Here is a 21663-nt window from a genome sequence, read left to right as displayed (position 1 = left end):
ATCCTTTAGTCACACTCTTAACAGACCCGCTCTAGCTCAGAATTCTTGATACCAGCATCAGTGATCAGCTTAATAAGTTTAGCTGTCGTAGGGTGCCCAAATTGCTTATGAAGCTTCAATGCTTTGTTATTTACATCACCTTCCTCCCACAGAGCTGTCAAGGCAATTGTCTTGCCCACCCAGCCTAGTCATGCTGAGATTGGCAACAGGTAGTGACCTGACGATGAGATTTTCAAATAATTTATTACTCATGGATTTCTTGCTCATCAACAATGGGATATTGCACTCCACTACATGTCATAATTGTTCCATACATACCTCCAATAGAACAGGGCAGTGTGATACGCTTAATGGAGGGAACTGTAGCACCATCAGGAAAGGTGAATGTGGATGTTGACCTCTCCTTCACAATCTTATCATGTTCATAAGCACTGAGTCCACTCAAGAAATTCTCAAGCCATTCGTTTCCACACACTGTGGTTGAACATCCTGAATCCAACACTGCACAATCTTTAGCCTCTTCAACTAGAGTCTGTAGTTTTCCTCATTGGTCAGTATTACCTGTATAACCCATAAATAACGACAGGTGAACCGTCTCTTCCTTATCTTCCTTCTCATTGCTGCTGGTATTCTTATTCTCATAAGAATCTGGACAGTATCTGGCCCAATGAAATTTAGAACCATATATTGCACACCTCGACACTCTACCGTCACGACCCACAGAATTCTGTCTCCTTACTGAAGAATTGTATTTACCGCCGTCACTCCTTCCATGGTCATAGTTACATATGCCACCTCTCATTCCTCTGCCTCGTATTCCACTGTTTGTATACATCACTTCTTTAATTTTCTCTTCTTCTTGGCTGATAAATACGGGCTCACTCTTCACAGTCTTTACATCACTTATTGAACTTGACACAGTTGAATTTACTCCACTCATTCCTCCACCGAAAATAGGACATAAAGCAGACTTCATATTTTCATAATTCTTGTCCGTAACTGCAGACATGAAGATAATAACATGAATGCTTTCACTGGACCTGGTATTGTCATTCCTTGTTCCATAAATTTAAAATATACATGCTCAAATTTAGACACGAAATCTCGAATGTTTATATCACAGGTTCTCCAAAGGTTATAGAGTTTGTAAAAAGCACTAAATTGCCGCTGCCCTGTATCTGCCAGGAACAATTCATCAAGTTTCTTTAACAACACCTCCATGCCATTGTCTTTCTTCTTCCAATTTTCGTAAACCTCTTCACTCTCTAGTTTAGGTGGCCACTTTGTTGAACACGCCATCATTGAAGCCACATACAACTATGCTCTGCTACCAGTGTAAATTTCTGCTGTGTCTATTCAACTCACTAGCTGACGAACGACTGCCCACTGGCTGCGCCCTGCAGCCACACATAACTTCGTGACTTCATGATCGACACACAAGCCAGCAACCTGGCTCATACATATGATGACACATACTAACAGGTACGATGTTTGCATTTTTCCAATCTTGCGGTAACTTTCCTTCTTTGAGTGAGAAATCTATTACAGTATCTTGTATAATTTGTCCGTTAGTTCATCTATACACTCTTCCAATATCCAATTTGTGTTATCCTCAGCAACTGTAATTGTTATTTTGAACTATGTGTTCTCTTCATTATCTGCACTTCATGTATATTGATGCAATGGCAAATAAACTTACTTTATTCACTTCATATGATTTCCTAACATCTAGGTTTTTTATTTGGTCTCTTAATTCTTTCTGTGTTACCTTTATTTCTTTCATTTTGGGGATCTTTCTTGTTTGAGATGAAATGTCTGATAAGTATGGTAAGGGTTACAAGGTTGGGCAGAATGAGAAATGAGGAGATGAGGGGGAGAGCAGGAGTGGAAAAGGAGATAGCAGATAGGGCTCATTAAGGGGGTGTTGAAAAAGAGGAGAATGTCTGTTGAGCAAGGGAGAAGGCAAAAGATAGAGATGAATGGAGAGTGGCTGTGTATAGATGACACTGTTATGTAAGGAAGATAGGAGCAGGGATTGGGGGGGTAGGAGATGCTTATGTGTGAATGATATTTTGATGCAGCCTGAAGGAATTTCTCCCCCATCTTCTCTTTTTCTACATGAGGGGACAGAGAGGGGGGGGGTGCCAATTAAGTAAAGTAGCCTTGCTGTAGATGTACTGTCTTGCTGCATTGCTTCTGACCCAGGGTAGTGGGCAAGATACAGGGATGACCCATCATCCATGAGGAGCTAAGATGAGAGGGAGGAAAGGGTGGTATAGGGGAGAGGAATGGATGGCAGTAGATATGTACCTTTGACTTAGCTACCTCTCTTATAAGTGGGAAAAAGCTCTTGGTATATAATTTGCTTGGATTGGTTCCTTTTTAATCTATTCTACAAATTATTGCATTTATGTAGAAAAATTAACTTCTCAATAGCCTTCAAGCATAGTTTCTTCTATTTATTTCTTTTTATCCTCTTCATATTCTCTCATCCCATACTTACTGATCTCTGTCAATTCTTTCTATACTTTTCATGGTTCAACAGATAGGTATCCATTCATCTCCTCCTCATCTCTCTTTCAATGTGGGCAATCCTAGTTTATCTAATGTTTTCTAATGTTATTACCCTTTGTATTCTCTTTATTTTTGTTACAAACATATCTTATGTCATCTCTTTCTTTTTTCTTGTGTAGGCAATCTTAGTATATTTAATCTTTCCTCATATTGTCAGCCTGTGTAATCCGAAATAAACAAATTTCTAGGACTAAAAGGTTGTTCAATGGCATTTCCCAAGGAGCAATGCTCTCACCTATTATTTTCAACTACTTTGCAAGTACTCTTTCAACACCAGATTCTGAATGTACCACAGAAGTCTTATGCTGATGACCTGATGATGATAACACAGCAATCTTGAAAATAGCAGCTAAGAACATCCAAGACAACCTAGAATAATGACATTGAGATAATAGATTGGAAGCTTCACCTCAAAAATCATCAGTAATACTACTCACACCAGACAACCATGAATCAAAATGTGACCTTTAGCTTTCATGTTAAGATCTGACAGTAAAAATCAACAAGAAAATAAGTACACTAATATCAGTCACAAACATGGGTAACTGACAAAGAGTAACAGGGGGTAACTGACAAACAGAGGGTAACTGACCAGTCCACAAACAATTCACTAGATATGAGGAAAGACTAAAAGCACTAGGTCTGCCAACTTTGAAGGGTCAAAGAGGAAGAGGTGATAGAATTACAGTATTCAGGTCACTAAAAGAGATTGATTACTAAAAGACCTCTTGATTAATTATATGAAGGCTTTAAAAGGTCATGAGCAAAAATTAAGGAAAACATGTCTAAAGGATGTGAAGAAATACAGTTTTCCATATAGAGGCGTATGCTTGGAATGGCTTAGAGGAGATATAGCCCAAGCTGGAACAATACATGAATTCAAATCTAGGATAAATTGGAGTGTAGATGGTACCCAACAAGCTTTGCTCCTTTCCTGTATACTACAATTGGGTAAATACACTTATCTATGCCTCCACAGTTTGATTTCCAACAATCAGCAAAACATATATGCTTTACAAACTATACAAAATAAAGCACTGAGAATAATGACAGGATGCACCAAAACCACCATAAAAGAACATATGCACTCAGAAACCAAAATTCTCCCTACAGGGTTTCACAAAAGAATCATAGGTACACAATTCTGTGCTTGGAATCCTCAACCCCACCCACCCATCTCATTATGTAACACAAGTGCAGCCAGCAGCACACTGCACCAACATATACAACAACCTGCCACCAATACTACACAATACATTTACAAAACACATTCACGGCCACATCAGAAAATAAGTCCTTCAAGATAGACCACCAATCAACCAAATTCAATACTACACCCAAACATCAGTCCCACAGAAAAATTCCTCTCAAGACAAGCAAGAACCACATGTTCAGGACACCATCTGCTTTTAAAGCAGTGCCAACATAGAATAGGCCTGGCCATAGAATAAAACTGCCCTGGACACCACCATCACACAGAGGATGCTGACACTTCATCCAATACTTCCCCATATTATCTTTCCCCAGACAACAGCACAATATTTCATCTTTGCTGAATGACATACAGACCTACCTGGTGATCATTGATAGTTATTTGGGAGATATATGGCATGGGTCTCCTACAAGAGAGACCTGGAGCAATGGATTGATTGACTGATATTTTACAAACATACACACACACACACATTAAAAGAACGGACGGCTAGAAGAACGCTCTGAAGAAAAGTGCAGAGTGAGTATAACAACGCAAAGAGAAGTGCCTTTTTGTATTTGCAGGGGGGGGGGAAATTGCTCGTGAGGCAGTAGGTAAGTAGGAAAAGAGGAGAAGGGGAGGGATTGCTGGGGAAATGGAAGGAAATGAGGATGTGGAGGACTTGGCCCAGGCAGACGGGCGTAAGGTCAACATGAAACGACCACCGGATGACGAAATGGCAAATAAAAATGTAAAGATTAGAAGTATAGAGAGGAGAAATACAGTAGAAAGTGACGAGAATATGTTCCAGGGATTTAAAGAGGGTGGGGGGGACACAACCCCCCCCCGACTGATAAGACTAGAGGAGAGAGTTGATAAGGTGATCGAGGACTTGGAACGTAAGTTAGGTAAGGTAGACTCCATCTTCCAGAGAATTGAAAGATTGGAACAACTAGAGAAGGCTAACAGAAACTTAACTGAAGAAGTAGAGGACCTAAAAAGACAGTTAGGAAATGTAAAGGAGGAGAATGAGAAATTGAAGAAGAATAGTAATGAAAACAGTGAGAAAATAGCTACAGAAGCTAAAAATTGGAGAATAACTCAAGAAGGGAATAAGGTTTCATTCACTGACATAGTCAAACAGCAATTGAAAGAACATAATGAAGACTCAGTTATTAAAGTGATGAGACAGAAGGAGAATATAGTAAGAGAATTAGCTGACAAAAAGAAATGTATAATTATATTAGGAATGGAAGAGAAACATAACCCAGATAGAACCGCAAGAATCAAGGAGGAAAATGAAAGGGTAAGCAGTTTATTAAAATTAGTCCAGGAAGATGAACCAGAAATTATAAAGGAAATTGAGGAAAAATTCAGACTCGGAAAATATAGTACAGATAAGACCAGACCAATTAAGATTAAATTCAGGTCACAAACAACGGCAGAGAAAATTCTATCCAAGACAGGGAAACTAGCAACAAATGATCAATATAAAAAGGTATGGATAAAAAGAGAAATGAATAAGGAGGAAAGAGAGGCAGAAAAGCAGAAAAGAATTGAAGCTAAGGCAAAAAACGAGGAAAGAACGGAGTCAGAGAAAGAGAGATTCTATTGGAGAGTAGTGAACATGAAAATAAAGCAGTTCGACATACTAAAGAAAAACATAAGGGAAACAGAGAACACAATGGAAGTGGCAGAAAACTAAGAGTGTCTTACACAAATATAGATGGATTGATAACAGGATTGAATGAACTGAATGATTATTTGAAAGAAAAAGAACCGGACATAATGGGAATTGTAGAAACAAAATTAAAAGGCCCACTACCACCCAACAGTGTAGGACATGATACATACAATTATTGGATTAGAAACAGAGAGAAAAAACAAGGGGGTGGAGTTATGTTCCTGACAAAAAAGGATATAAACGTGAAAGGTGTCATATATGGAAAGAATACAGTAGAGATGATTATGATAGAAGTGGAAGACCGAGATAAGAAGAGCAGAAAATTTGTGATCAATTATGTGCCTCCGAAAACAGCCTCATGGGAGGAGAGTGAACATAAAAGTATGTTAGAGGATACAAAGATAGCATTAACTAAAATAATGGAAGACGGAGGAAGAATAGTTATGATGGGCGACTTTAATTGCAAAGAAATCTGCTGGGAAGAAATGACAGTAAAGAGTGGTGATGACTCATGGGGAAATGCTCTACTTGAGATGATTACTGACCATTCAATGACACAATGGATACAAGAGAACACTAGGTATAGAAATGAAGAAGAACCATCGAGGCTAGACTTAATAATTACATCTGAACCTAGAATAGTGGACAAGATTGAATATAAAACACCAATAGGTAAAAGTGACCACATATTGATTGAACTGGAACTTAATGAAGAAAAATATATGAAAAGAAATGAACAATATAGAAAAGGAAGAATGATGTATGAAAAAACAAACTTTGATAAAATAAGAGAATTCTTCCAACAAGAAAACTGGGAAGAAATATACAAAGAAGAAACATCAGTGGAAGAGAAATGGAATATTTTGACAAAAATTTACAAAGAAGGAGTGGAAAAGTATGTCCCAAGACAAAAACAAGAAAAAGAATATGTAAAATGCTGGTACAACAAAAGTTGTAGGGAGTTAAAAGACAAAAGAGACAAAGCCTGGACCGGATGGAAAAAAGACAGAAGACCTGAAAAATGGAAAATATATACTGGTTATAGAAATGAATATGTACAAAAGTGCAGAGAGGAAAAAAGAAAATATGAAAAAGATGTTATAGAAAAGTGTAAAGATCAACCAAAACTATTCTACAGATTTGTAAACAATAAACTGAAAAACAAACAAGACTTGGAGAAATTAAGACAAGGAGGAGTTGAATACACTGAGGAAATGGAAATGGCAGAAATTATGAACAAACATTTTAAATCAGTGTTTACAAGGGAAAATATACAACCTGAAGAGATTGAGTGGAAGGAAAAAGTCCCCCCTATGGAAGAAATAGAAGTAACGAAGAATGAAATATTGACACACTTGGGTAATTTTGATGTCAGAAAATCGCATGGGCCAGATGAAATAGCAAACTGGATTCTGAAAGAATGTAGGAATGAACTGGCAGACAAAATACATAGCATAATAAGCAGTTCCTTAAAAGAAGGAAAAGTTCCAGAAGATTGGAAAAAAGCAAATATAGTACCTATATATAAAGGAGGAAATAAAGAAGAACCTACCAACTATAGACCAGTCTCTCTAACAAGTACAATAGCAAAAATATGTGAAAGAATTATCAAAAGTAGATGGGTAAAATACTTGGAAAAAAACAACGTACTAAATCCAAGGCAATTTGGATTCAGACAAGGACGATCATGCGTCACCAATTTAATATGTTTCTATTCAAGACTAATAGATATAATACAAGAAAGAGATGGATGGGCTGATTGTGCATTTCTAGACCTAAAAAAAGCTTTTGACAAAGTACCACATAAGAAGTTGCTTAAGAAATTAGAATATGAAGGAGGAATACAAGGTAAATTGCTAAATTGGATGGAAGACTTTTTGCAAGAAAGAAAAATGAGAGTAGTGATAAGAGATCAGCACTCAAAATGGAATGAAGTAATAAGCGGTGTCCCGCAGGGAACAGTTCTGGCCCCAATAATGTTTGCTATATATATTAATGATATGGATGAAGGAATCGAAAGCTATATGAGCTTCTTTGCAGATGATGCAAAATTACTGAAAAGAGTGAAAACTGAAGAGGATTGTGAATCACTACAGAGAGATCTAAATAAAGTACAAGAATGGAGTAGGAAGTGGGAGATGGAGTTCAATACAAAAAAGTGTAGTATAATGGAATTTGGAAAAAGCAAAAACAGAATAACAGGATCATATAATTTGGGAGAAGAAGGAATAAAAAGAGTAGAAAATGAGAGGGACCTGGGAGTCATTGTTATGAATAATATGTCACCTGAGAAACATATAAATAAGATTTTTGGAGAAACTTATAATTTAATAAGAACAATCAAAGTGGCATTTACATACCTGGATGAAGAAATGGTGAGGAAAATCCTAATCACCCTGATAAGACCAAGATTGGAATATGCAGCAACGATATGGTCACCAAGTACAAAAAAATGTATAAAAAAACTTGAAAGAATACAAAGAGCAATTACTAAACTGGCACCAACACTCTCAAAACTATCATATGAAGAGAGACTACAAAAACTTAAACTACAGACACTAGAGCAAAGAAGAGAGAGAGGAGATTTGATAGCTATTTACAGAATCATGAAAGGCATAGAAATTACTGATAGAGAGAATCTGATAAAATGGGATGACAGAAATACAAGAGGACACGGAAAGAAAATAAAAAAAGACAACTATAGAAGAGATTTGAAAAAGAACAGCTTTCCTCACAGAGCAATAGACAGTTGGAACAAGTTAGATGAGAAAGTGGTGTGTGCAAAAACAATACATGAATTTAAAAATAGTTTAGATAAAATGAGATATGAAGACGGGACCTCACGAGCATAGCTCCCCTTCCCGTAAAATACAACTAGGTAAATACAACTAGGTAAATACACACATGGGAGGAAGAATAGTTATGATGGGCGACTTTAATTGCAAAGAAATCTGATGGGAAGAGATGACCGTAAAGGGTGGAGAAGACTCATGGGGAAATGTTCTACTTGATATGATTATTGACCACACAATGACACAATGGATTCAAGAGAACACAAGGTATAGAAATGAAGAAGAACCATCGAGACTAGACCTAATAATCACATCAGAACCTGAAATAGTGGAAAAGATAGAATACCAGGCACCAATAAGTAAAAGTGACCACATATTGATAGAACTAAACTAAATGAGAAAAAATACATGAAAAGAAATGAACAATATAGAAAAGGAAGATTGATGTATGAAAAAACAAATTTTGATCAAATAAGAGAATTCTTTCAAAATAAAAACTGGGAAAGAATATACAAAGAAGATACAATAGTAGAAGAGAAATGGAATATTTTGAAAAAAAAAAAAAAAAAAAAAAAAAAATTATATAAAAGGAGTGGAAAAGTATGTCCCAAGACAAAAACAAGAAAAAGAATATGTAAAGTGCTGGTACAACAAAAGTTGTAGGGAGTTAAAAGACAAAAGAGACAAAGCTTGGACCAAATGGAAGAAACATAAAAGACCTGAAAAATGGAAAATATATACTTGTTATAGAAATGAATATGTACAAGCGTGCAGAGAGGAAAAGAGAAAATATGAAAAAGATGTCATAGAAAAATGTAAAGATCAACCCAAAACTATTTTACAGATTTGTAAACAAACTGAAAAACAAACAAGATTTGGAGAAATTAAGACAAGGAGTTGAATACACAGAGGAAATAGAAATGGCGGAAATTATGAACAAGCATTTTAAATCAGTGTTTACAAGGGAGAATATACAACTGGAAGAGATCGAATGGAAAGAGAAAGTCCCCCCTATGAAAGAAATAGAAGTAACAAAGAATGAAATAATGAAACACTTGAGTAATCTTGATGTTAGAAAATCGCATGGACCAGATAAAATAGCAAACTGGATTTTGAAGAATGCAGAAATGAACTGGCAGACAAAATACATTGCATAATAAATAGTTCCTTGAAAGAAGGAAAAGTTCCAGAAGATTGGAAAAAAGCAAATATAGTACCTATATATAAAGGAGGAAATAAAGAAGACCCTACCAACTATAGACCAGTCTCTCTAACAAGTACAATAGCAAAAATTTGTGAAAGAATGATCAAAAGTAAATGGATAAAATATTTAGAAAAAAAACAGCATGCTAAATCCAAGACAATTTGGATTCAGACAAGGACAATCATGAGTCACCAATTTAATATGTTTCTATTCAAGGCTAATAGATATAATACAAGAAAGAGATGGATGGGCTGATTGTGCATTTCTAGACCTAAAAAAAGCTTTTGACAAAGTACCACATAAGAAGTTGCTTAAGAAATTAGAAACTGAAGGAGGAATACAGGGCAAACTGCTTAAATGGATGGAAGACTTTTTGCAAGAAAGAAAAATGAGAGTAGTGATAAGAGACAAACACTCAAAATGGGATGAAGTAATAAGCGGTGTTCCACAAGGAACAGTTCTGGCCCCAATAATGTTTGCTATATATATTAATGATATGGATGAAGAAATTGAAAGTTATATGAGCTTCTTTGCAGATGATGCAAAACTATTAAAAAAAGTGAACACGGAAGAAGATTGTGAGTCACTACAGAGTGATCTAAATAAAGTATGGGAATGGAGTAGGAAGTGGGAGATGGAGTTCAACACTAAAAAGTGTAGTATAATGGAATTTGGAAAAAGCAAAAACAGAATAACAGGATCATATAAATTGGGAGAAGAAGGAATAAAAAAAGTAGAAAATGAGAAGGACCTGGGAGTCATTGTTATGAATAATGTGTCACCTGAGAAACATATAAATAAGATTTTTGGAGAAACTTATAATTTAATAAGAACAATCAAAGTGGCATTTACATACCTGGATGAAGAAATGGTGAAGAAAATTCTAATCACTCTGATAAGACCAAGATTGGAATATGCAGCAACAATGTGGTCACCAAGTACAAAAAAGTGTATAAAAAAACTTGAAAGAATACAAAGAGCAATTACAAAATTGGCACCAACACTCTCAAAACTATCATATCAAGAGAGACTAGCAAAACTTGAACTACAGACACTAGAGCAAAGAAGAGAGGAGATTTGATAGCTATTAACAGAATCATGAAAGGCATAGAAGTTATTGATAGAGAGAATCTAATAAAATGGGATGATAGAAATACAAGAGGGCACGGAAAGAAAATCAAGAAAGACAGCTACAGAAGAGATCTGAAAAAGAACAACTTTCCTCACAGAATAATAGACAGTTGGAACAAGTTAGATGAGAAAGTGGTGTGTGCAAAAACAATACATGAATTTAAAAATAGTTTAGATAAAATGAGATATGAAGACGGGACACCACGAGCATAGCTCCCCTTCCCGTAAAATACAACTAGGTAAATACATACGTCGGATTCATGGGGAAGATTGAAACTCCTGAAAAGAAGTCAATTTTCGTGGATCTCAATGACAAGGAAGTACCTTTGTTGTATTTGTAGGGAAGGAGAGAGCTCGTGGTGTAGTGGGAAAGTGAAGAAAAAGTAGAAAGGGAGGGATTGCTGTGGGAAATGGAAGGAAATGAGGAAGGAGACGAATGGGCTCCCCCGGATGTCAGAAGAAATGTCAACAAGAGAGCTGCAGATGATGCAGGTGAAGTTGAAAATATCAGTAAGAGCATTAAGTTTAGAAATATAGATAAGAACAGCACAATAGAAAGTGGAGATAATAATTTACATGGATTTAATGAGTAGGGGGATGCCAACCTCCCTCAATTAGCAAGTTGTAGAGGAAAAACTAGAGAAAATGACCAAACATTGGGAGGTTAGGTTCTGCCAACTTACACGGATTACAGAAAGAGTTCATAAATTGGAAGAACTAAAGAAGGAGAACCAAAACCTAACTAAAGAGATAGAAGAATTAAAAAGACAGTTAAAAGAAGTAGAAGATGAGAATGGGGAATTAAAGAATAATAATAAAGAGAATAAAGAGTCCATAGCAAAAGAAGTACAGGGTTGGAAAAAAGTCCAAGAGAACAACAAAATTGTATTTAAAGATATTGTGACACAAAAGATGAAAGAACAAACAAAACACACAGTTATTAAAATGATGAGAGAGAAGGAGAATATAGTAAGAGACTTAGCGGACAAAAAGAAATGTATAATTATATTAGGGATGGAAGAGAAGCGAGTAAATGCCTTGGTGGATTAAAAAGTGTAATGAGGAATAGACATTTGGGAATGGATGCTAAGAGGAGACTGTATGAAGGAGTGATTGTGCCAACAGCACTGTGTGGGACAGAAAGATGGAACATAAGAGCGGAACAGAGGAGTTTGAATGTGTTTGAGATGAAGTGTCTGAGAAGTATGATGGGGGTTACTAGGCTAGATAGAGTGAGAAATGAGGTGGTGAGGAGGAGAACAGGGGTGGAAAGGGAATTGGGAGATAGGGTTGATGAAAGAGTATTTGGATGGTTTGGACACATGGAAAGAATGAGTGAAGAAAGACTGTTACTGAAATATTGAGCTGCAAAGATAAAACAAATATTTTCGGTATCTATATGAAAAGACTATTAGTAATTTAAATGAAAAATGCATAGATACCGATAAATTAGATACAATAAATGAAGTGCAGTGTTTTGCAAGTGATGCATTTCATATTTACTTTGCTTTACCCCAAAAGTTTTATCCCTAAGCTGAAAGAGACACCTAGTCTGGTATTGTTTGAGAAAGGGAGAGCTTAGCTTAACGAGTGCATGAAATGAATTATTAGAGTAAATTCACCAAGTGAAAAAGAAATTAAAATGGAGGATGGTGATGGCAGAAAAAAATATAGTGAACCAACGAAAAGAAGACTAGATGTGAGCAGGGTTGAATTGCCCTTAGGTGTCATCCCAAAAAAAGCTGTAATAGTGAGACTCACTTTGTACCCAAAGAAATGAGAAACACTGAAAAGGAACACTGATGTATAACAAAGTGGATTTTGGGAAACTCAGAAAATTCTTTCAAAAAGCGAGTTGGAAAAACTTTTTTAATGAAGAAACACAGGTGGAAGAGAAATGGACGATATTAAAAGGAATTTATAATGAGGAGTGGATAAAAATGTAACAAAACAAAAACAGGAAAAGGTGTACATTAAGTGCTAGTGCAACAATAAATATAGTGATACAAACAAATAGAAGAGACAAAGCTTGGAAAAGATGAAAAGAAAAACTGGGAAGTGGCAAATATATATTAAACTAATAAATGAATATGTAAAAATATGCAGGGAAGAAAAAGAAAATATGAAAAAGACATAATAGCCAAATGTAAAGATTAACCTTAATTATTCTAAAGATATGTAAATGGTAAACTAAAAAATCAACAGGAAATAGTGAAACTATATCAAGGGAATACAGAATATATAAAAGATATAGAAATGGCTAAAATTATGAACAAAAGTTTTAAGCCTGCATTCACAAAAGAAAATATGCACAACTGGGATGAAGGAAGAGGAGTAGGATCCTCCCAGTGAATGCAATAATTGTGACACAGATAAGGGACCAAATAATGAACCTTGATGTCAAAAAATCACATGGCCCAGACGGAATTGTAAACTGGATACTAAAAGAATATACAGGAATACCTCACTATACAACCAATCATCCCCCACAGTTCCAAACACCTTCAGACCTCAACTTAGCCAACTAACCTCAATCCCAAACCTGATCATGGGTGGTGACTTCAACGCCAAATCGTCTGCCTGGTATGTCGACAACCCTGACACAGACAGAGGGCTTGATATACAGACTCAATTCGACTCATTGACTATCATGAACAACACACATAATCATACACACATCCCATACCAAGCCCTCTACACTCCCTCCTCTCCTGATATCACCTTTTGCTCCCCCTGCCTAACCCCAACAACATCATGGAGAGTGGTCGGAGCCCTTGGCTCTGACCACCTTCCAATCATCATCACCACCAAAACAAGATGCACCCCAGCTGGCCACAGACACACTTACACCAATTACAAGAGAGCTAACTGGGAAGCTTTTACTGAAGAGACAGAACAACATTTTGAAACACTTAACAGTACACCAATCACAAACATAAACAATGCTGTGCACGCTTTTAATACAATCATACAAAACGCAGACAAGAGATACATCCCTAGAGGCAACAGAAAATCACACAACCCCAACTTCACACCAGAAATCCAAGGCCTCATCAGACAACGTGACACACTTAAACACGATACCCCCACACCTATTCCTCAAAACATAGCAGACCAAATACAAACACTAAACACTGTGATTGCCAATAAAATACATGAACAAAAAACACAAAATTGGCAAAACTTTATCAATACACTTGATCACAAAACAAACACCAGCAAATTGTACAAAACACTCAACAGCATCACACTATCCAACACTAACACTACACGCTCTCACGCAGCAATAATCACAACAACAGATAATCTACCCTCAAACAGACAACAAGCAAACGCACTCATACGTCATTTTGCACAGACGAGCCATCTTACATCTCACCCTGACGACCGACGCACCATTCGACGTAAGAAAGACTTCCCCACAGACTCAGACTATACACCCTTCATAGACAGTCAGACAAAACTCATAATGCATAATCTCAAGCACTCATCTGCCTGTGGCCCTGATAACATAAGCAACATCCACCTAAAACACATTGGACCACAAGGTATACACGCACTCACAAACATTGCAAACTACAGCTATTCACACAACACTACACCCGACATCTGGAAGCATGGTAAAATAATCACCATTCCAAAACCGAACAAAGACCCAACAATCCCAACATCGCACCGCCCAATCACACTTCTCTGCACCCCCTCTAAAGTCATTGAACGCCTAATACTTAAACTTGTCACACCATATATTCCCCTTGCTGACTCACAACACGGTTTTAGGCCACTACACTCCACAAACACTCTTCTGACAAACCTCACACAAAGAATTTTAGATGGCATCAATTCAGATAGGCCCCACCACAGAACACTTCTTATAACATTGGACATTAGTAAAGCTTTTGATGCTATCCCCGCCACAACCTAACAAATAAAATATATAACACAGACATGCACAATAACACCAAAAGATGGCTGGCCAATTATCTGGCAGGCAGGAATGCTCATGTGTCATATAATGGCCAATCATCGCACATCAGAAACATTAAGAACGGAGTACCACAGGGCTCAGTTCTATCCCCCACATTATTTAATCTATACATGCATGACTTACCCACACCAGACACCTCAGAAATACAAATCTCTTCCTACGCAGATGACATAACAATCACATGCACACATCGTAACACAGACAAAGCTGCAGAAATAATCCAGCCTTACCTTGACACACTCAACACATGGTTCATCACAAACAGACTCAAAATAGCTCCAACCAAATCTACAGCAACACTTCTCACCAACTGGACAAAAGAACACAAATACATACCTCATCTCTACATCAACAACACTCTAATACCACACACAAACACACCGAAAATTCTTGGTGTAACATACGATACATCCATGTCTTTCAAACAACACCTCACAAACATAAAAAACAAATGCACACCTAGACTTAACGCACTTAAGTCAATCACTGGAACAACATTTGGACAAAACAAAGAAAATAATATAACAATATACAAACAATGCATACGCTCAGTGATGAATTATGCGAGTCCTGCATGGGCTCCTAATCTCAGTGAGACACACCACAACACCCTTCAAATCATACAAAACAAAGCCCTAAAAACAATTACAGGCTGCACAAACACAACACCTACAGACCATTTACACCATGAAACAAAAGTCCTCAAAGTCAAGGACCACCTCGACATGAGAGGCACACAAACACTTGCTGCAGCCACCACAAACACATCACACCCGCTACACTACATAGCAGAACACCCACACACACCAAGAAACGTTAAAACTACACCCAAAGACCTTTATTACGCACAGATACTCTCTTCTCTTCCTCCACAACCACCAAATACCAGCCTCCGGAAACATATTCATAATCATATCACTCACCGCTCCATTAACACACTGAAAGACAACACACTGCTGCATGCCAGACCCCCTGATATCCACCCTTCTGAATCCTCTCTCCCACGAAAGGACAGAGTCCACTTGGCCAGACTGCGATGCGGTCACCACCCAGAACTTCTAAGCTACCAGAAGAGGCTGGACGACCGTGTTGTGAACAGCTGCCCAGGATGTAACACTTCACCCCATACCATACAACACATAATGGAAGACTGCATTATACACAATCATGCACGCAAACAACACAACATACACTCTATAAAGGATTTGTGGGAAAACCCAGTTTCGGCTGTGGCATTCCTTGGGGAGACGGGACTGCTCGGACAGACAGTCTAGGGAACGACAACAACAACAAACAACCAAGTTGTGTTCCCAGCTGAGAGGTCGCAATGCAAAAATTCATATATCGAGGTATGTTTTACATGTAAATAGGTGTGTTGTGTTCATGGACCCTGTCAACCCCCTCCTCAATTTTTGCCTGGGGCTTTCACATACACCCAAAATTTGTTTTAACTACTTTATAGCACTTGGTCGTATAGTGAGGTATTCCTGTATAGATGAACTAACAAACAAAATATGTAAGCTAATAGATTGCTTACTCAAAGAAGGAAAGGTACTGCAAGACTGGAAAAATGCTAATATCATGCCAATATATAAAGGGGGAGACAAGGAAGACCCAACAAGCTATAGACCTGTCTTCCTTACAAGTACAAGAGCTAAAATCTGTGAAAAAGTCATCAAAAGTTGATGGACTAAACATCCAGAGGAGAACAGTATAATAAATCCAAAACAATTAGGTTTTATACAGGGAAGATCATGTGCCACAAATTTGATCTGTTTCTATTCAAGGTTAATAGATATAATGCAAGAAGTAGATGGATGGGGATACTGTGCTTTCCTGGACTTACAAAAGGCATTTGATAAAGTACCACACAAAAAACTATTAAGAAAACACAAAACAACAAGAGGTATACACAGAAAATTATTTAAATGTATGGAAGAAATCTTGTATGGGAAACAAATGAGAGTGGTGTTGAAGAGATAAAAACTACTTGGGAAGAAATGATAAGTGGAGTCCCACAGGATTCAGTATTAGCTCCAATAATGTTTGCTATATATGTGAATGACATAAATGAAGGTGTAGAATGTTACATGATCTTCTTTGCACATGACAAAAAACTACTAAAGGAAGTAAGTACAGAAAAAAAAATTGTGAATCACTGCAGAGACCTGGACAAGGTCTGGGAATGGAGTCAAAAGTGGTAAGTGGACTTCAACATTAAGAAATGTAGTATAATGGAATTTGGAAAAGGTAAAATACAAATGTAAGGACAATATAAAACTGGTGTAAAGGAAGTAAAGAAAGTTGGTTCTGAAAATGACCTAGGAGTAATTATCACCAAAGATATGTCCCCAGACAAGCAGATAAACAAAATAGTCAGAGAAACCTACAATCTACTAAGATCAATAAAGGTGGCTTTTAATTACTTGGATGAGGTAATGGTTAAAAAAAAAATATTAGTCACACTGTTCAGACCAAAATTGGAGTACACTGCAACACTATGGATACCCATTATGAAAAAGAATATAAGGAATACAGAAAGAATCCAAAGAGCAATGACCAAGATGGCCCCAACACTGAAAATTGACATACGAGTAAAGATTGTCTAAACTGGAACTACCGACCCTGGATCAAAGAAGAGAAAGAGGTTATCTATTGGCCATTTACAGAATCATGAAAAGCATGGATGTCCTTGACAGGGAAGAAAAAAAAAAAAAAAAAAAAAAAAAAAAAAAACTAAAAAACAAACAAATTGAACAAAACAAAAGTGTGTACAAACACCATACAAGAAATTAAGAACAAACTGGATGTTGTGAGATACAAAGATGGGTCACTACAAGCATAGCTCCTCTTCCCATATAATACAACTAGGTGAAAAAATAAATTCCACACAGTGGTGGATGTCTGGAACAAATTGGACAAAACAATAATGTGTACAAATACCATACAAGAAATTATGAACAAACTGGATGTTGTGAGATACAAAGATGGGTCACTACAAGCATAGCATAGCTCCCCTTCCCATATAATACAACTGGGAAAAAAAGAAAAGAAAGAAAAAAAATCAACAGCAACACTTGAGCAATACATAGTGAATTGTTACTTTGCATTTCTTGCCTTCACATCTCACTGCCAGTATAAGTTGACAGGTATCCATATACCCTTCTAAGATTTTATATACAAGAAAAACTTCAAATGTAAATGTCAAATAGAAAGCCAGTATTATGCCATGTCTCTTTACATAGGGGCATTGCCTGCTTGAGATATGTTTTTTTGAAAAATTAATACAAAATAGTAAATGATGCCATACTACACTCTTACTTCACCAGAATGTTGAGCATACTTCAAATTATTTTTCCAAAAGTTTTTGCAAAATTGTCAAAAAATTCATTTTTTAGTGTACCAACATTGTTGGGAGTGAAATAACACCATTCTCACTGGTGATCACTCCAGAATGGAGCTTCTTCTACACACCATGTAGGATGGGACTGAGAACCTTTACTGACTGGTATGAGACCACTGCTGCTGAACATTATACTCAGCAACATGCCACAACCCATGAGGGTGACCTCCAATACAATCTTGATCAATACTTAGAAGCCACCCACACACACACACACCTATCCATGACATACTCAATCAATCAATCTATTTCCCCTTATCTCTTGTAGAAGATCTGTGGCCTCTAGCTCCTCAAGGAGGTACATCTCCATGACATGACAGCAGTAGGATTGCAGTGACATGAGGTGATGTAGTCATCAGACATGAAGGACCTGTATAAGCAACATGTCAGCCATAACCAATGCAATGAGACCAGTAAGAAATACCTACTAGTGGTGGTACCACAAAATGGACATTGGTAAGAAGCATCTCCCCCTGCCCATCTTCAAAAATCTATGAACATCCTCAACTCTATCTGGAGATGCAAATTGAGGGGGCATGCACTCAGTCTGCAGACCCATCCTAATATTGTTTATAAAACCTTTGACTATTTTCTCCCACTTTTTCAAATAAAGAGTACTGAGAACCAGCAACTATTCTCTTCCTCCTCTTATTTGCTGGTGACATAGAAACAGATCTGCACTAATATTCTACTGGCAACAGTCCTAAGTTTCTTCCCTGTGAAGTCCATAGGAAAACCCAATGACCTGCTATTGTGGAAATGCAGGTTTTTCAATCAGTGAAACTCAAGGCCAAGAGTTATCATTATTAATAACATATTTAATCTGTAGATACACTCATTATCATGGGTTTATGCTATGCTCTAATGAGGAATCTACTCCGATAAACATGCAGCTACTTGCATGTGCAACACATACACTCAAATAACTGCATAACTGAGAAATAGGCAGCAATACCATAACTACAGGAGACACCTACTGATGAGCATTGACAACCATTACATTCTAAGCTTAGTGTTTCTGAATGTCTGAAGTATCTTAGTTTTCCTTTAATCAGAGGTAAAGGAAAGAAATACAAGTATTCATTACTATCATCTCATGTAAAAGTGATTTTTTATCTCATACATGATTTAATAGATTCAAACTAAAAGAAAGATAAAGTCCATTCCCACATGACACAAAAATAATAATTCTTTACTTGCTCTATTTATTAAAGCCCATACGAACTTATCTGTATCAAGATTCTAGTATAGATAAACTTCTCATACCTCTGTCACACAAGCAAAAACTATAAATAGTGGCACCTCACCTTGGCAACATCTGAGAGGTTATCAACTTTCAATCTTGCTGGTGGAGTGGGTGGTGGAGGAGCATGTGGGGCCCAGGGCGGAAGAATGGCAGTGATGGCTTCCAGATGTGCAGTGAGGGCAGTGTGTGCAGCAAGAAGTAGTGTACAGATGGTGCGATGAGTAGCACGTGCTTGGGCAAGACGCCATGAGCTGCTACCACTAAAACCACCACCACACTTTGTCGTACTGTGCTGTTTACAAAGAAATTATTATTGAGCTTTTCTATTAATTTTTTTTTTATATACATAGATTAATCAATATGTGTGCATAAAACACACACAACTCTAAAGGGTGACTTGAATTACACATAATCAGACTCCAAAGGACAACTTAAACTGTGGAAAAGCAATATGGAAGGAATGAAAGGCAGTAGAAGTAATGAATCCTGGGGAAACACATTGCTGAACTGATCTAGATATCAATATCATGTTGCCTCTCTTCACTCTTTCAATGAGAGAAGTCTCAGTTCATTCTTTCCTCATACATCTTGTCATTTAGGTTTAGGATCATCTTGGTTGCTGCCCTATGAATTTTCTCTATTCTTCTTACATCATTCTTTATGCATTACCAGGTTACCTGGGAGCCATGGATCTCTTGCAAGAGAGATCTGGGGCAAAGGAAAAAAGGAATTGAGGTGTAGTGCCTTGTTGCCTCTCTTCACTCTTTCAACATGAAAACTCTTAGTTTATTCAGTCTTTCCTCATACATCTTGTCATTTAGGTTTAGGATCATCTTGGTTGCTGCTCTTTAAATTCTCTCTATTCTTCTTACATCATTCTTTAAGTGATACCAGGGTACCCGAAAGCCATGGATCTCCTGCAAGAGAGATCTGGGGCAAAGGAAAGATTGACTTCAGGTGTGGTGACCTTACCATCACTGCATATTCCAGTCTGGGATGAATCAGATTTATATATATATATATATATATATATATATATATATATATATATATATATATATATATATATATATATATATATATATATACATATATATATATATATATATATATATATATATGTGCATGTGTAATTCGCCATGGTCTTGGATCACATGTTGTACTCATGATCAACAGCTACTACCCTCCCAGAAGAGAGCTTAGAGCTCATATATTACCAAGTTGGAGTAGTGATTCGCAGTACAGTGATACTGAAATTATTTCAGCCCTGGGCGGGATTCAAACTTGAACCGCTGTAGTGGCAGCCGCAATTGCTACCACTGTGCCATTGTGTATTTATCTAGTATTTACCTAGTTGTATCTTACAGGAAGAGGAGCTATGCTCATAGTGTCCCGTCTTTGTATCTCACAGTGTCTAGATTGCTCTTAAATTCATGTATAGTTTTTCCACACACTATTGTTTTATCCACCTCTGCCAGCAATGGGGATTGTTTATTTGTGGTTTATAGTGTGGTTATTTTGAGACATCAGTTGCGACCTGTGGAACCAATTTACAATGTAGGGTGAGGTACACCTGTACATATATGTATATATATATATATATATATATATATATATATATATATATATATATATATATATATATATATATATATATATATATATCAAGGACTACTATTACACAGGACGTGCGTACCCAGATCCCTGGGTCCGCTAGCGGAGGCCATTGCTTTCTTTGCAACCTAACATTTTATATTGGACAAATATATCAAAACTAGAAACCTAACATTGTATATAGGACAAATATATCAACTATTGACTTATTCAATGCAGTATAAGTTAATATAAACTTTTATAGTGAAATAAGAAACTATTTTTAAGGCACTGTTATGCTTTGAAATGCCAATTTTAGCCGGACTTAACAGGTATTATTGTATGAGGTTAGTGGACACCAGGGTTGGCAATTTTTTTTTTTCTTTTTTAAAAAATATAAAAAATCTATTTTTTTTTTATCAAATTTATTTGATTTAAATATATATATATTTTTATAGATTTTAAATATTATGGGATTGCTATCTGATATGCGATCTGATTGTTAAATGACATTTTTAGCATATCAACATAAGGAGCAGTTATATAGACTTGCCACAAGTATACATGGAATGGTATAAGCCGTATGTGAGGATGGTATGCTCAGGTTCACTCGATCCCTCCAAGACTTTTCTCATCTTGGTGACATTTGCTGCATTGTCTGTCACAACACTTCCAATGTGACAACCAAAATCTTGTTCAGCCTTCTTGATCGAATTTTGAACAAGTTGTAGAAGATATTCAGCAGTGTGAGGTTTCCCTGATGTGTCTATTGTGTCAACTAAATAAATCTGACCAGTGGATGTTGTTAGAGTAACACATATTATGTGCTCATTATGGATGTTAGACCACCCATCAA

At 36.8% G+C, this 21663-nt stretch overlaps 1 protein-coding gene across 10 annotated transcripts in view; it reads right to left on the bottom strand.

Annotated features, from left to right (window-relative positions):
* Window positions 1–21663, bottom strand: part of LOC143033486 (protein FAM135A) — a 1114982-nt gene that overhangs the window by 613025 nt on the left and 480294 nt on the right. For all 10 annotated transcript variants that reach the window (XR_012967181.1, XM_076198980.1, XM_076198982.1 and 7 more), the window contains one exon: window positions 19276–19506. Coding sequence is in view for 9 of the 10 variants with exons in the window: in XM_076198980.1 (XP_076055095.1) it covers window positions 19276–19506 (231 nt within the window). In the remaining variant the exon portion in view is untranslated. The remainder of the gene's footprint in view (window positions 1–19275; window positions 19507–21663) is intronic.

The sequence above is a fragment of the Oratosquilla oratoria genome, chromosome 15, assembly GCF_046742065.1.
Source record: "Oratosquilla oratoria isolate Oo_2021 chromosome 15, ASM4674206v1, whole genome shotgun sequence".
NCBI classification, from domain to species: Eukaryota; Metazoa; Arthropoda; class Malacostraca; order Stomatopoda; family Squillidae; genus Oratosquilla; species Oratosquilla oratoria.
This window is presented reverse-complemented; position numbering and strand designations above follow the sequence as displayed.